The 14266-nt window shown below is 40.7% G+C and overlaps 1 protein-coding gene and 2 non-coding genes across 3 annotated transcripts; all 3 read left to right on the top strand.

Annotated features, from left to right (window-relative positions):
• The first annotated feature begins 3480 nt into the window (after positions 1-3480).
• On the top strand, positions 3481-3554 carry trnat-ggu (transfer RNA threonine (anticodon GGU)). The gene has a single exon. It is a non-coding gene; the product is annotated as a tRNA-Thr (tRNA).
• Positions 3555-3696: 142 nt separating this feature from the next.
• Positions 3697-3785, top strand: trnar-ucu (transfer RNA arginine (anticodon UCU)). Its single transcript is given in 2 exon segments — positions 3697-3733; positions 3750-3785. It is a non-coding gene; the product is annotated as a tRNA-Arg (tRNA).
• A 7397-nt stretch (positions 3786-11182) lies between these two features.
• On the top strand, positions 11183-13025 carry LOC130104611 (uncharacterized). The gene is made up of 5 exons (XM_056271242.1): positions 11183-11314; positions 11411-11528; positions 11996-12087; positions 12425-12539; positions 12862-13025. The coding sequence occupies exons 1-5, from the start codon at positions 11183-11185 to the stop codon at positions 13023-13025; spliced, it is 621 nt and encodes a 206-aa protein (XP_056127217.1).
• Positions 13026-14266: the final 1241 nt, after the last annotated feature.

The following is a 14266-nucleotide window of genomic DNA, read 5'->3' as shown; positions in this document are numbered from 1 at the left end:
CTTACACGGGGAGGCTACCCCTACAGAAGCGCTAACAGCAGAGGATTATCGAGAAGCCGAACTATCCCTCCTTCAACAGGCACAGAGTCAAAGTTTTCCAGTCGAAATGGCTCAGCTTAAGTCAGGTAAACCTCTACCAATGAGTAGTCGCCTCCTGTGCCTTGCTCCAGAGTATGACAGCACAACACACCTCATCAGAGTTGGTGGTCGTCTCAGACGAACAGAGCAGCTAGACGAATTCGCTATTCACCCCATAGTTTTGGACCCTAAGCATCCCCTGAGCAGACTGCTTATCCAGGACTTCGACGAAACTCTACACCATCCAGGAGCAGAGAGGGTGTTCGCAGAAGTACGTCGTAAGTACTGGATATTGAAAGGTCGAGAAGCTATTCGGCATCATCAGAGAACGTGCTTAGGTTGTAGACAGTGGAGAGGCCAGCCCAGCATTCCCCGCATGGCAGATCTACCTCCTTCAAGACTGCGTTTGCTTCAACCGGCCTTCTACTCCACTGGGGTGGATTGTTTCGGCCCTTACCTTATCAAGATTGGACGCAGACATGAGAAAAGATGGGGGGTCATATTTAAGTGTCTGACAACGAGAGCTGTATACCTTGACCTGCTCTACCAGATGGACACAGATTCATTCTTAATGGCCCTTCGAAGATTCATATCTCGCAGAGGCAAGCCATTCGAGATCATATCGGACCAAGGTACAAATTTCAGAGGTGGCGAGAGAGCATTACAAGAAGATTTCGCTGAGCTCCATCCTTCCCTCCAGGAGCAATTAGCCAGCCACCAGATTAGTTTCAAGTTCAACCCCCCAGGCGCTCCACACTTCGGAGGCTGTTGGGAAAGAGAGATAAGATCACTGAAGTCTGCTCTCTGTTCTACTGTAGGGGGACAAATTGTGACGGAAGAAGTCCTACGTACTGTGCTCGTTGAGATCGAAGGCATTCTCAATTCAAAGCCACTCGGATATACATCCTCAGACGTAGCGGACCCTGATCCGGTTACTCCCAACATGCTGCTCATGGGGCGGCCTGACGCATCCTTACCTCAAGTAATATACCCCGAATCAGATTTGCTGAGCAAACGGAGGTGGAGACACAGTCAGCTGTTAACAGACCACTTCTGGAGACGCTTCCTCCGCAACTATCTTCCAGAACTACAAGTCCGCCAGAAGTGGCACAGAGAGGCAGAGAACCTGCAGCCTGGAACAGTAGTAATGATTGTTGATCATCAATTACCCCGAGCTCTATGGCCAGTTGGACAAGTGACAAAAGTCTTCCCAGGAGAAGATGGGAGAACCCGGGCTGCCGAAGTGGAAGTCAAGAAGAAAACCTATCTTCGTCCCATCACCCGTCTCATCAGCCTCCCAGCTCTACAGGACTGAGTACCCCTTGGTACTATCCCTAACTTGGTATACCTTTTCTGAGTTGCACATTTACAACGCAAATGTGGGGGCGGCTGTTGAAAAGGCCTGCTATGCATATATTGAGACATTAGCGCCCCCTTGTGACTTTAGGACGCATTACTATGATGACTCAGTATTTTTCCCTTTAACGGTTCAATATGAATAGAACGCAGTTCTGAGGGCTCGTATAGAGGTTGCGAGTGTCCCGCTGTTATCGTTGCTGTTGTTGTTGCAGAGTGCGTTCATATACAAGTGAGTGATTTGTTGTTATTCATTATCTTTAAAGAGCTGTAATTTTAATGTAAGTTCGATTGTATTTGCGTGTAGTTAGTTATAATCGCGTATGTACGCAACACCCATTGTCTATTACATCATCCATATCTACGGCGCTAGTAAAAGCATACAGAGACAGCTATACATAGATATTTATGTATAATATTGTAATTATGAGTCAATTTGGGTATGTGTATGTTCTATTTACCGTGACATGGAGATTGTTAACATTATTTTAAACCATATGTATCGATTCACGTGAGCTCACGTGTCAGAGAACGTGATGCCATTTTTCTTGAGTGCTAATCTAGTTCCTACATGTCTGAATCGATTGCTATGTGTATAACTATGTACATAATGTACGTATAACTGACATATTGAGTTAATTCTTGTGATTATTGTTCATTACTAATTTAGTATTATTATTTTCTGTTTGTTTAGAACCACTCATACTACATTACACTCCAAACTACTCTACCATACCCTCTACTACTTGTACTTCACTTGTTTACTCAATCTAATTCTAAGACTGTAAATGCCTCTATAAGCCTCAATACATTAAAGAGTACTTCGTCTCTGACCGGACGACTTATGTCTGCTCAATATCCACCAGCAACACAATAGTCTACCCAATAAATGTATGCAATCATATCTTAGTGTAGGCTAGTTGACAATAACAGCGTAACAAATTCATAACGGAGATACCAACAGTTAAATATTGGGTTAATCAAACACATTGTAATGGATTCTCCTTGCAGATAAATAGCTACACTCATTCACATTTGTCAATCACGCGTGCACACAACGAAACTTTCATCCGTTATATAAAAACAATCGTAAGTTTTTCGCATCCGTAGCAAACAGTTTGAATGGTGTTTTGACAATTCGGAGCCACCGAATCAATACCAAAAAACGCATACGAAAAAAACGCGGACTCAGTGTGCAATGGCCAGGGGGCTTGATGACGCTTTGGCAACTTTGCTCGCTTTTGACAGCGACATTTCTCAAATTAATAATATTTAATCTTTCTGAGGAGATCTGCTAGCTTGTTTATTACACAGAGCGCTCGCTGTGAGTCTGACAGGAGGGTGGCTGGACCAATCGCGTGCCGGTCAGTCGAAATGGCTTCCCATCGACAAATGATCAGCATTTGTGTACATTTCTAAGCTTTTTGATTGGTTCTATACAACGTGTAACACCATTTAAAGAGCAGAGATAGTGACGTTTCAGGGGATACCCGGGAAATGCTCAGAGGTGACGAGAGGAGTTGAGAAAAGCAATGTTCATTTCCAGCGAATTTAGTAAAACTGTGTAAACTTTAATAGTAATTTAAATACCTTTACTCAATTATCTGGACTACGAAACTTTGGGAGATTATTTTTGAATGTCTGTTGAAATTAGCACAAAAAAAAAAACTATTATTTCATTGTTTTTCCACATAATCGGCCCATATCTTAAAATAGAACGTTGCGACTTCCGACTCATTTCGCCAGATCGGGTCACATTTAATTCATGAAAATCTTTCTGGATTTTGTCTTTCAGATCAGCTGAAAGCATAGCAAAAATTGCTTTCCATTTCTCCAAGCTGAGACAGAGTTTAGATGGATTGTAACTGGAGGTTCCAAAAACATTTCAGACACAAGTATTGAGAGTTTCAGATATTCCCTCGGATATCTCGGGTTTTGGAAATAATCCCCTAACCTCTTTCATGATGTAATCCGCTATTTTCCTGACCTGCAACCTCTTTTTTTTTTTACTTTTTATTCCAACACATCGCAGAAGATTTAGCAAGTGGCGCTGTGGCTTAGTTGGTCAAAGCGCCTGTCTGGTAAAGAGGAGATTCTGGGTTTGAATCCCAGCAGTGCCTGTGCCGTGGCATGTGGGCACCGCTCACCTACCCTTTTTACATACGTAAATCTTTGGATGCTGAACAGTGTGTATCTGCACAAAAAGTGGAAATCTAAGAAGTGATGTGCATGCCATAGCGTCTTAAAGCTTGGCTTTTTTGTGGCTCTGTGGCGCAATGGATAGCGCATTGGACTTCTAGGTTGTGAATGGAGGTATTCAAAGGTTGTGGGTTCGAGTCCCACCAGAGTCGTGCATACCCTCTTTTGCTCAGATGTCTTTGTGTTGGACAAGCATACGCTTAAACCCTTGGATCCACAAACTACTTCTGAAGCATCCCCTTCACGCTCTGCTTATTTCGCTTATTGCACACACCCAACTCGGATCATAGAGTACTCTACTAATTAGCTTAAGTCACCTATTTAAATAAGGGAGATAACAAGAATGGGTTGAAATCCAATGGCTCAGGCCAAAATCTGCAACTACCTATTGTTGGCCACCTACCTAGCAAAAGAAAAAAAAACATGCTTTCCATTTCTACTAGCTGAAACAGCGTTTAGATGTATTGTAACTGAGAGTTTCGATCCAAAATGAAATGGTTTGAGATATTCCCATGTCCCTGAACAGAAGCCTGCACACCTTTCAGGTCAACACGGTCTCACCCCTATTCGTCACATACTGCCGTTTGGTCATTTCCCCCTCACGTCCATATGCCGACGTTGAGGGTACCCCCTATTCGTCACTTGATAACGTAGAGGGTCGTCCAAAAGATTTGAGTGCAAATCCCTCACCTTTGAATTTTGACGAAATGGGTTATATCCGTCCAGCGGTTTGCCTGCGCTGGAAAGGATGGTTTTAGGCGATTAATTTTATGCTGCAAATGTGTATTTTGCAGTGGCGTGCGGCGTATATTGTTATAATTATTCATTGGTGCGGTGACCATACATTTTCGTGGGGCAGAAACCATTGTCTAAATCGGTATGACAAATTTATTCTCTTTTTTTATATAATTTTGGGCTACATTAAAACGACATAATTGCAGGACTGCATAGGCCTATTTGCTGTAGGCTTAAAAAATGCCTTAATTTAGGTGGGATATTTTATCATTGTCGATGGTATTTCAATTTGCAATGGCTTTAGTGAGCCTACAACAGTAGGCCTACAACTTTGCTTTTTTGCACAAAAAAAAATAGCCTACTTTTATAGAACTTTCATCTCAATACTGATTATGAGGTTGTGATAGTCTACTGCAGAAATGTTTATTGCTTAATATGGACATATCCTTTGGCAAAGAGATGGATGCATTCTGGGAAGTGATGTGTTTAAATGTAATGGCTACATACACCCGTGTTTCCTTCACTTAGGCATTTATGCTGACCCCTTTAAAATTTTGAGCAAGTATATAAAATATTAAGACTGTACTTTTTCATTATGATTGATATTTTGGCGCAATTTTGTGCACACGTCACTGTGTGCGACCATCGCAGAAACCATTGCCCAGCGCGATTCCACCACGGTAAGTCGCTTACAACAGTCTAAAAAGCAATATAAATGAATAAGCATTTACACGTCCAAAATTAATAAAATTACGAGTTTAATAAAATAAAATAAAAATGATGTAAGCCTATGGCAATACATAGACACCATGTTTTTGTGTGAAATACTCATAAATAATATTATATGATTATTGGGGGATATATATATATATGTATATATAAATATATATATATATATATATATATATATAAGTTTAAGTCTGGCAAGGCAAAGTTTATACAAGTACCCTGATCATGTTATTCCTGTTTGTTTATCCATTTGAATTAAGGCAGAACAAGGATGTGTTCAAAATATCATGAACCCTTGCTCACACAATGACCTTTTTTATAATTGTGATTTTATGAATGAACAAGAGCAGCATTTACTTAACTTCTTAGCCTAGTAGTTATTCTTAGCCTAGTAGCCTAGTTATTCATATTGTAATATGTAGTTTGGTGATCTATTCTTTTTTGATTTGTTCTTCTCTTTCTCTACAGGTTCCTTAATCCCTGTCCTTTAAAAAAAAAACAGCACCTCATTACATCGAGAAAAAAAAGGCACTTTTAAGAGCCACATTTGTCTTGTATCTTTACTCTCTCTACTGTTGTATTGTGTTCTCTCTCTCTCTCTCTCTCGCTGTCTTACTGTCTCTCCCTCCCCCCCTCTTCCTCCCTCCCCCCCTCTTCCTCCCTCCCCCCTCCCCCCTCTTCCTCAAGAGGGACAGTGATGGAAACATTATTTACGGCAGGCCCAGATCATCCCGGAAACAAGCAGGTATGATTTTTTTTTACATTCATGTTAATTAAAATGTAGACTCCAGATCTAGTTTTGCATCTTGGAATGGTATACAATATGATCTCAAGTCATGGGTCTGAATTAGAACATATCTGAGGTTATTATTACGTACCTGTGCCTGGCATCAGGTAAAGTTTGTGTCATTGAGTGTAAAAAGCAACAGCTTTTTTGCTACAGCAGGTCCCAGTCACAGCCAGAGTCGAAAGACTGGTGTCTCTCATGTCAGGGCTCCGGAAACCAGTGCGGAAATGACCAGTGACTTTCTTTCCGTTACTGCAGGTGTGTTATTTATTTTGACTTCACTGGTTCAAAACTGTATGTTCATTTATTATAAAATGGCCATTGTTCAATGCTATTCTCTTTTGTTAACATAAACTACTGTTTTTAAATATTTTGCATTGTTTTAACAGAGTCCTTCCTTCAAGAGCTTAAAAGCTCACTGGGTGAGGACATACATGAGGATGAAACGGCACTTCAAGCCTCAACAGACTGGTCGACCCGAAAGAGCCTCATATCAGGGTGGTGGGAGAAAGAGAGACCCCGACTGGTCAACACCATGGTGGCTCGACAACATGCGGCAACTCGGATCTGCCAACATTGTGGAAATGGTCCAGCCGTTATCCGTTGTTCTGACTGCCGACCACACCCATTCCTCTGTGGCCAGTGTGATGTCAGGGTCCATCGAGGTCAAGTGTTCCACAACAGGGATTCGATGACACATGCATTTTTTCATCCAGTGCCTCCCACAACTTGTGTTGTGGAGAGAGTTCTAACCCAGTGTGGTAAGTTTTTAAAAGTCACATTCTTAGACTTGACTGAAAAACGAAATACTGTTTTCTGATAGGTCGATGAAGCCGTCAAGTACATCTTGTTTACAGTTTTTTACAATCACTTTGCTACTATTTTCAGAACCTTGATGTCATTTTTCAAAACTCTAGACACAAAACTCAAAACGATAATCACTTGTAACACAGGCTGTCTAATGTTCAAAACATTGCATTGTGCATTCACATCTTTAAAGAAATCTTGCACTTGCACAATCATTGGTTCAAAAAACAAATTAACTGTGAAATACCATTGAAACATAACTATAGATCACCCACACACAAGCAACCGATAGTTTCACTGTGTCATTGTTCGTACAATCATTAAATATTGTAGAGCAAAATAGGTGATACAGGTTTCATTATGGTACTACATGTACAGTAAATACATCTCTGTAAAAGTACTGCAGTAGTAGAGAGAATATTACAGACACAGTGGAATCATTGTGAACAAAGTTTGTAATATATTGATGCAAAACACTACAGTACAATCACAACATGGTTTTTTGAATCAAAGCAAAAATAATTAGCTATGAAATAGAATAGAAAAGACAGTACTGTAAAACATCAAATGCAGTGTTCCTCAACTTGCTGTAAGAAACTAAACAGGAGTGATTACTGTACTTCTACACTGTCATCAACTCTGTGTTGTGGATTTGGCCACAGGTTCTCATCTACATCACAATGGATGTTGGAAAATGACATCTTGGAAAAAACCTTTGGCATGGCGAGTCCAGGCCTGACACTGCTCTGCTGTGATTGGCAGAATTGGACACGCAGTTACAAGGGCCTGCATCTATACAGTACTGTACTGTCAATACTGTACATAGTCTGAAAAGGTGGTACAGTATTTGGCACCATAGACACAGTGTCTGATGAAGCATTACAGTATGATAAAATATTAGGCTACATCCATGGATATTGTAGTCTAATTGGTTCATGCCATGCTAATTGGTGACAATGAATCTCATTATCTTGAAACTTTCATGATTTACTGTAAACATGGAAGATTGTGTGTCTGTTTCCATACAACTATGCATTAAGAGTAATGCAACAGTTACTTATCATTTTGAGCAGTTGTATCAATTGATAGTTAGATCATTGTAAGGAAATGAATAGACACTCATTTGAAATGTAATGTGTGAATTGCCTTTTGAAATAGTAGTACTTTGATGTTAAGTTGTGTCATATTGAACAGGTGATCTTTGTTGAATGAACAAATGATCTAAGTTTTATGTGTATTGTATCCAAGCAATTGAGAAAAGGGTTAGAGTTTTGAAAAATGTGCTTTTTCTTTTTCACATCATTGGTTGTGAGTTTTGTGTCTAGAGTTGTGAAAAATGACATCAAGGTTCTGAAAATAGTAACAAAGTGATTGTAAAAAACTGTAAAATAGTTGCCAGTAAATAAATGTTATTCTTTAATTCTCATCCATGGGTTTTTTTTTTTCAAGAGCGTCTTGTACCTTTGGAGATGCCAGAGACAATATGCGGTTGTCTACGAGTATCGTCCAGTGTCATCGCAGGACAGTCCATAGTTGTGGTTACAATGAATGGTAAGAAGAACTTTATGGGTTTGGGTGGGGGTCACTTCTGTAGAAGTGGCTGCAGAATTTCACCCACAGCTATTTGCTGATCACACCTAGTATATACTCCCTCTCACTTTTCGTCACAATTATGCACATATACGAATCATGAATATGTTACATTCATACATTTTACATTGTGCAATACATTTTCTTTATCATGGCTGGAAATCCAGAGGTGTCAATAGGTTGTGTGTTGATTAGATTGGCTGGGCCCACCAATGTGGAGGAAAACAATTAACCTTTGTTTGAACACAGTTAATTTGCCTGACAAAAGTGTGACTTCCAATAGAGTGCCTTACAAAATGTTTGTAGAAGTGTCCTCCTGATCCATCCTTAGTCAAAGGTTCCCATTTCAGTTGTCAGAATGACACAGTTTGGTCTGTCAGAATTAACTTTGTGTATATATTTCCTTCTTTTTCCAGGGCGATATGATCTCAGATTGCCTCAGATTAGATGCAAAGCATGTGAAGCCACTTGGAGTCCTGGAGTGGATGACCTGATCCGCAATGACTACTGGCCTGCCACTTCTCACTATTCAACTGTGTACGCAACAGATGTCCTTTTTTCTTTTGAAGAGCTGAAGATGACAGCACCAGGGATGTCTAGCCAAGCATTTCTTAGAATGCTGGATCAACGCACTGTTCGCTTTGGCTGTGTAAGTATTTGTGGTAATAATTGTGTAACTCCATAAATAATACAATGAGGGCATGATGATGATGATAGTACACATGAACTTTTGCACTGTTTAGGAAAAAAAGTTGTTAAATTTAGACCCTTTATAAACAACCATAAACTCATGGTCTCTCATCAGCAGTTTGCACTGAGACATTTCTGAAAAAACAGGTCATTCTGAAGATCTCAACTTCAACTCCATTGGCTACAGACTTTGACATCTTCTCCCCAATATCATTTCCTGATCCCAGAAGTGATCCCTTGGATTAATGGGCCAAACATTGCACAGGCTTACTTCTAAACAAAACTCCAAAAGCAAATGGCCTGTAAGACAGTTCTGTCAGGTCCATTAAGTCAAGAACACACAGACAAAATAATTAAGAATTATTTGAATAGATTGAAAACAGGTTGATGTTCCTGAATTGAAATTTGGCGGTATGGCTCTGTTCAGGGAGTCCTCTGACCTTTCATGAGCACCATGAAATAGCAGAGAGTCAGAGGACAGCAGCAGCAGCATTAGGGAACGCTCACACAGTTTTAGACTGTGAGAGCTAAAATATCCCCCTGTGAACAGAGCAGGCAACATGACATAGCAAATGCCACGTTATGCATAAGGAGGAGCTGGGGAGGTGGCGGGCAGCAGAAGCGAGCAGCGAGCCAGCAGAGCCAGCAGCAAGCATGTATGAGCAAGGTGAATGAGCTTTAAATAGGGCGCCTTGTTTGAGCTTGGCCATTGAGCAGCGAGGGGAGTTAACCAGCTAATGCGGCTCAGCTGGAGCAGATCAGCTGACGGGACAGTGTTGATAGCAAATAGCATAAGCAGCTGCTTGACTACCTGGCCTGCCAGAACTGACGCTGACGCTCAATTTCTGTCAGGTCCATTAAGTCAAGAACACACAGACAAAATAATTAAGAATTATTTGAATAGATTGAAAACAGGTTGATGTTCCTGAATTGAAATTTGGCGGTATGGCTCTGTTCAGGGAGTCCTCTGACCTTTCATGAGCACCATGAAATAGCAGAGAGTCAGAGGACAGCAGCAGCAGCATTAGGGAACGCTCACACAGTTTTAGACTGTGAGAGCTAAAATATCCCCCCAAACAAAACCACACCTGGCAATCCTCTGTGATACAGAGGATGATTATTTAACCACATGAGCTATTCCCCGCAAAACAAAATTGAGTGTCTCGAACGGTGTCGACTGAGCCGCCCTAATTTAGCGATTTATAATAGTAAAAATATTAATTAATTACTGAAATGACTAATCAAGACCGCAATAGCTAAAACATGCTGTTACTTGGATTATCTGTATTTACTGTTTGACAGTCTACAGTGTAAGCTCTATGGATAGATGATTAATCCACCTCTGAGAACGAGCTAGATGAATAAATTAACAGCTGATAGCGCATTCAGGGGCATTAACTGAGCAGAGCGCGAGCAAAATAATGATCGAATGTGTTTTATTAACGAAACAAATCAGAGACTTGAGCTCATGGCTTCTGGTCGTCAAGAATATCCCGAACATCGAGACGGAGGTATCGTTCGTAAGCAGCAGAAACCACCGCCCCATAGCTTAAAGGGTTAAACCGGAGCGAGTACGTGTCGCCGCCGTAGTTGTTGCACAATGCGTAAGAATGAGCTGTATACGGTCCGAAAAGGCAGTCCGCAGAAGTGAATTCCTATCACAGCAAGCTGTTTGAATCTGCGCTGCATAGTGGTAAAAGCCAGCGTGAGCAACGCGATCAGTTGCCAATGACAACAGATAACGCACGTAGCCAATATGATCGCATAAGCATTTTTATGAAAACGACTAGTTAGATAAGCCCAAATGCCAAACGGATAGCATTAACAAGAAGGATGTTGCCAACACACTGATGGCTTTTAGCAATGAATATTAAAAAGGAACTTAGCTTCGTGAAGATTTTCAGAGATGAATGGAGAATGAATCACGTCGTCCTGTGTCAATATTGCAGCAGAAGCGAGCAGCGAGCCAGCAGAAGTGAGCAGCGAGCCAGCAGAGCGAGCAGCAAGCATGTATGAGCAAGGTGAATGAGCTTTAAATAGGGCGCCTTGTTTGAGCTTGGCCATTGAGCAGCGAGGGGAGTTAACCAGCTAATGCGGCTCAGCTGGAGCAGATCAGCTGACGGGACAGTGTTGATAGCAAATAGCATAAGCAGCGGCTTGACTACCTGGCCTGCCAGAACTGACGCTGACGCTCAATTTACATTTTTTGCAATGGATGTGGCATGCAAGTACTGGCCTTACCTCCGGAGAGTGACAGAGAAATGCCCTGAGCTTCAGGATCTCCTCACCATGAGGCCATTTCTATCTGTTTTTCATGCCAAAGCTCATGATTTCAAATGCGAGGTAAGAGAAAATGATTGTCCATGACATTTTCTTTCCCTGAAATCCTGCATAAGATTGTTTCCACTTAGGTTTTTTTTCTTTTCTTTTTTTTTAAAGGTAAAATGGAGTGGAGCATATCAGGAGGGGGCTGGTTCGACTCTTGGGGAAGAGGTGGAGCAGTGCAACGCCTTCCTCTCAAGGATTGCTGTTACGACAAAGCACATGTCAAAAGCAGGTAAGGTAACCAGTAAATTTTGATCCTGATGACATGGGTGAGCCACTTTGAGCTCATGCATATATGCTGACTCTGAAAATATAAAGCTCAGAATATTCAACACAAATGGATGGATCGATTACAATACCATCACCCTATTTTATTTGATGTGAGGATAATAAGGAAAGGCAGTGCGATATAAAAATTACACATCAGAGTACCATTCACCTACCGTCCTGCCACAGTGCTCTATGCCATTCGACTACTGTCCTGCGCCACTGTTTCATGCTATTTCTTCACTATCCTGTGCTATTTACCTAACCCTTTCATGGGACAGTAATCAAATGGCACAAGACAGCAGATTAGTACCATAGTACTGTACTGTAAGTCATTATCTCTGAAAAGTTTGTGATTCAAGTCTGCACAGTTTCTTCTTCTACTGCTACTGGAAAGAAGGGTGATAATCTCATATTTTTTTATTTTTGCAGGACGCATAGACATGCTGACGATCATGGCCATGCGCTGGAACCAACAAAAATTTGACAACTTGGCTTCTACCCTTGCCCGCCGATATCGGAAGGTAAAGACACCAGTTTTCCCTTATACAAAATGCATAGCGATATTGTAAAATAAAGTGGCATATATCACAAAAATATAGAGAAGACTTGCCCAGATATTCTTCAATATATATTAAATATACGGATGGTTGCATGTGTAGTGTCAATTGTATTTTTTAGTGCCTTGATATAAAATATTGAATGTTCATACCACATATATTGATATATACGAATACGTATATACGAATATACTGTATATTTAATTAGTGTTGTATGTATTGTAATTTAATTAGTGTTGTATGTATTATCAACAATAGTCAAAGTGGTAGGCGTTTCCCTCATTGTCATTTATGTTTGAAGGCCACAATAGCCCTGCAATGCCAGTTGCATAACCTGGAGGCCATGAAAACGGAAATGGACATCTCAGACAATCAACTGGAGAGCTGGATCATTGATATCAATGAGTGGGCAGAAGGTAGGATATACTGTTTTATACTGTTTTATACCTTTACCTATGGTGCTTGATGTATCACTGACTTATCTTGACTGCAATTCCAAAGAGGCTCATTGTAATCAAAGAGCACATACTCTGATTGCTGATGACAAGCTTATCCCCATGGAGACAATAAAGAACCTAACTAATCTAACTATACTCAACCTTAGCTACAAGTGTAACCTCTCAGTTACAGAGAAATATGAAAAGATTGTTGAGGCTTTATTTTGCTCATACACCAGAAATAATATTTTTTCATGGAATCAAGAAGCATATTTCTGATCTCTCCATTTCTTCCTCTCAGCAACAACATCCCCAAATGATGCTGATGTTGCCGCTGTTGCCAGCCGAATTGAGGAGCTGGTGGCAAGTGTTAAGAGGAGGTCCCAGCGTCTTTATAAGGATAGTGACGGATGCAAAGGACGTGCCCGAATCCGCCGAAAGATCAGGGAGGAAAAAAAATCTTAAATTCTGTAGTGGAAAAGTACAACACCTTGGTTGCTAATGCAGAAAAACTGACATTGGACACCATTTTATCTGACGAGATTGTTTGGCCATGGCAGCTTACACACGGTGGTATGTACACAATTCCGTTGACTATGTGAAATAGTCACATAGTGGCACAAAATCTGTCATGCCTCGATTGTAACCCCAGAAATTCTTTAAATACTAATCTTAAATACAACCAACTTATGTTTCATTTATGACTCTGTAGATCTAAGGACAAAGAGGAAGGCATTTGACATTGTGATGGCAGTAAGGAGACTTGAGGAGGAGAAGAGGATTCTTATTGCAGAGATGAACAAGCATTGGAAGTCTCTTTGCACCCGTGCAGACACCCTGAAGCAGATGTCATCCCAGCTTTCTAATGTGACATCAGGTATGTATTTGTTATACTTGGCATACATTACAATATTTCTGAATGTTTCTAATTAATAAAGGCTCAATGTGTTTTAACATGTAAGGTGAGACGTGGGGCCTGCTTCAAGATGGTATCCGAGGTCTACAGAGCTTGACGATGAAGAACAAGGAAGCAAGCAACAGCCTGGCAAAACATGCAAAGAAATGTTATGTTCAAGTTCTGACTGAAACAGAAATTAACTTTGATAGTAATTCTGAGGAATACCATACCAGTAGTGACTCTGACCAAGATTAAACATGGCCAGAGTCCTTTTTTATGCTGTTGTCTGCTGGGGAGGCAGCATTAAGAAGAGTGCCGCTGGGACAGGTTGGTAAGGAAAGCTGGCTCTGTTTGCATGGAGCTGGATTTGACAAACTGAGGATAATTTGCAGTAGCAGTCTTCTGTCATGCTCAACATTGAGGAGGTCCTTTGTCCCCAGGGCAAACCAGCAACTCAATGTCACAGAAAAGGTTAGGGGAGAAATGGACTTTTCAGCATGAGTCTCACCCTGCACCAACCATCACATCACTTTGTTTATTGGACTGTCTTACAGGCTACATTAGCCCCTCTACACATTCTGGACTGTGGTCCCAACATTTACCCCTGTTGGCTTGTATAATCTTTTTTTCTTTTTTATATATATATTTAAGTTTCTGTTGTTCTATTTATTTTATCTTCTTTGTATTGTTTTTGTTACGCAATAAATACTATTATGCTCTCACTCTTTTTTTCATAGTCATATTTAACATGCAAAGCTTTGCACTGATTAAATCCCTGAACTGTTTACTTTTGCACTACCACTACTGC

The sequence above is a fragment of the Rhinichthys klamathensis genome, unplaced genomic scaffold, assembly GCF_029890125.1.
Source record: "Rhinichthys klamathensis goyatoka isolate OS25496 unplaced genomic scaffold, OSU_Roscu_1.1 h1tg000313l_1, whole genome shotgun sequence".
Classification (NCBI taxonomy): Eukaryota; Metazoa; Chordata; class Actinopteri; order Cypriniformes; family Leuciscidae; genus Rhinichthys; species Rhinichthys klamathensis.
Note: the sequence above shows the minus strand (reverse complement) of the source record. Positions and strands in the feature narration are given on the sequence as shown.

Bases quoted from the DNA above. Each gene is read 5' to 3' on its own strand.
- LOC130104611 (XM_056271242.1), top strand. From the start codon at position 11,183: ATGGATGTGGCATGCAAGTACTGGCCTTACCTCCGGAGAGTGACAGAG. The intron at 12,088-12,424 runs GTAAAGACACCA...TTATGTTTGAAG, and splicing joins TTGCCCGCCGATATCGGAAG to GCCACAATAGCCCTGCAATG. The intron at 12,540-12,861 runs GTAGGATATACT...TCTTCCTCTCAG, and splicing joins TATCAATGAGTGGGCAGAAG to CAACAACATCCCCAAATGAT.